Source organism: Chiloscyllium plagiosum, chromosome 3 (genome assembly GCF_004010195.1).
Source record: "Chiloscyllium plagiosum isolate BGI_BamShark_2017 chromosome 3, ASM401019v2, whole genome shotgun sequence".
Classification (NCBI taxonomy): domain Eukaryota; kingdom Metazoa; phylum Chordata; class Chondrichthyes; order Orectolobiformes; family Hemiscylliidae; genus Chiloscyllium; species Chiloscyllium plagiosum.
Genome location: NC_057712.1, coordinates 75,481,678 through 75,484,301, shown reverse-complemented (window position 1 = coordinate 75,484,301; position 2,624 = coordinate 75,481,678). Strand labels below are relative to the sequence as shown.

The 2,624-nt window shown below is 55.1% G+C and overlaps 1 protein-coding gene across 1 annotated transcript in view; it reads right to left on the bottom strand.

The window, feature by feature from the left end:
* The window catches only part of imp4 (IMP U3 small nucleolar ribonucleoprotein 4), a 23,258-nt gene that overhangs the window by 17,148 nt on the left and 3,486 nt on the right, over window positions 1–2,624 (bottom strand). Inside the window, exon 2 of the mRNA XM_043675116.1 lies at window positions 1,982–2,090. Within this exon, the coding sequence (XP_043531051.1) occupies window positions 1,982–2,090 (109 nt within the window). The remainder of the gene's footprint in view (window positions 1–1,981; window positions 2,091–2,624) is intronic.

Here is a 2,624-nt window from a genome sequence, read left to right as displayed (position 1 = left end):
CATGGATAGGGTAAATAGACAAGGTCTTTTCCCCCTGGGGTCGGGGAGTCCAGAACTAGAGGGCATTGGTTTAGGGTGAGAGGGGAAAGATATAAAAGGGACCAAGGGGCAAAGTTTTCACACAGAGGGTGGTACATGTGAGGAAGTGGTGGAGGCTGGTACAATGACAGCATTTAAAAGGCTTGGCGAAAACACCTTGTCGATTTATCTATCCAAGCCTTGTCATTGTTTTATAAACCTCTATAAGGTCACCCACTCAGCCTCCGACGCTCCAGGGAAAACAGCCCCAGCCTGTTCAGCCTCTCCCTGTAGCTCAAACCCTCACAACCCTGGCAACATCCCTGTAAATCTTTTCCCAACCTTTTCAAGTTTTAACAGGCTTCCCCTCTCCCGTTGGCATTTTGCTCCTGTGACCACCATCACCCCCCCCCCACCCGGTCCACTCCTCCATCATTCCTAAAACATCCGCACTCCCTCCCACGGCAGCTTCTGAAGCCACCACAGAAGGTGCAACACTTGTCCGTTCTCCTTTGCACTATTTAAGGTTCCAGGGCCCTTGGTGAATCAGCTTGGTATTTGCTGCTCTCTGCTTCACCACACCAGCCGAGGTTGAACGCAGACTGGGCGACTGCTTTGAGGGACACCTCACCTCAGTCTGTAAGATGGACCCCACCTCCCGGATGCCCGCCATTTAGAGACAGGGAAAGGCCCTTTGGCCCATCGACTCTGCGCCATTCGCAAACCAGCACTCACAACCTCCGTGCTACATCCTCCCATGTCAGAAGCTGCAGTGGGGGGGGGCGACACGGTAGCTCAGTGGTTAGCGCCGCTACCTCACAGCGTTAGGGACCCGGTTCGATTCCCGCCTCGGGTGCACATTCTCCCTGCCCCGTGTCTGCGTGGGTTTCCTCTGGGTGCTCCGGTTTCCTCCAAAGATGTGCGGGTTAGGGTGGATTGGCCGTGCTAAATTGTTCCCCGTAGTGCCCAGGGATGTGCAGGTTAGGGTGGATTGGCTGTGCTAAATTGTTCCGCGTAGTGCCCAGGGATGTGCAGGTTAGGGTGGATTGGCCGTGCTAAATTGTCCCTGTAGTGCCCAGGGATGAGCAGGTTAGGGTGGGATTGGCCGTGCTAAATTGACCCGTAGTGCCCAGGGATATGCAGGTTAGGGTGGGATTGGCCGTGCTAAATTGTCCTCGTAGTGCCCAGGGATGTGCAGGTTAGGGTGGGTTGGCCGTGCTAAATTGTCCTGTAGTGCCCAGGGATGTGCAGATTAGGGTGGATAGGCCTGTGCTAAATTGTCCCCGTAGTGCCCAGGGATGTGCAGGTTAGGGTGGGATTGGCCGTGCTAAATTGTCCCTGTAGTGCCCAGGGATGTGTACATTAATCACAGGGTAAATCTAGGATGATGCAGAAGGGGAACGGGTCTGAGTGGGCTACTCTTTGTAGGGTCAGTGTGGACCCGTTGGACTGAAGGGCCTGTTTCCACGCTGTAGCGATTCGAATTCTGCTCTATCCCCCCTGACTGACCCTGGAGTCAACGGGGTCATTTCAGAGGGCAGTTAGGAGTCAATCGCCTTGCCATTCGAGCGCGAGAGACAGAGCACGAGCGAGCGCAGCTGTGACCTCAGGCAGCTATGCTGAGTTCTCCAAGCCCCAGTTTCTGGAATGCAAGCTTTTCTGCCTTTCCTCCTGAGGTTTCGTCGACCGTCATTTGGACCGTGGGAGGAAACCCCTCGCCGACACTGGGAGTACGTGCAAACCCCACACAGACGACCCACCCGAGGGTGGGTATCGAGCCTGGGGCCCTGGCGCGCTGCGGCAGCACTGCTAACCCCTGAGCTATTTAGTGGCAGCTCTGGAGTTTGATTAGAAACCATTTCAAACACTCCTGGGTCGGGTACAACCCAGGTTGAAATCCAGAGCAAAGCTGCCCCACCCTCAGAGCCCTGAAGCCAGAGACCTGCACGTGATTGTATCTCACCTTCGAGCGCATATTTCAGCTTCTGTTTCTTCTCCTCGATGCTGCGCAGCTTGTCCTCCTGCGCCTTACGGTAGAGATATTCCCTCCGCATCCTAGCCTCACGACGCAGCTGGACAGGGTCAATGGAAGATCAGTTCAATTAGATCGCTCAGCCTCAGCGAGGGATAGAGACAGATGCAAAGGGATGGCCACGAGGGATGACCAACAATGAAGGTCGATTAAATAGACACGAGATCGGGTGGGGACACCTGAAACGTGCCGACACGGAGCAGTGACCACACAGCAGTGAGAGTGTTCTCTGGCTGCGACGATCACAATTTAAAGCCCCAGATCAGGACTGGGGTAGGCGATCCAGGCAGCTGCACCAGGGAAGGGCTGTGGCAAGCAACCCCCGCTGAGGAGCGAGGCTAATCATTCCCTCGACGGTAATAAACTCTCAGCAGCATCCTTCACTGGCTGCACGCCTGGCATCCTGAGCACGGCTGCTGTGGAGACGTCCACCCTTTGCATTTCACACCTTTCACCTTCCTCAATACCCTCATTATCTTACCCCCTCCACCTCACTTACAGTTTCACAACCCACACCACATTCTCTCCCTCCGCTTCCTCCCTCCTACTCACCACACACTCCCCACCAATATCT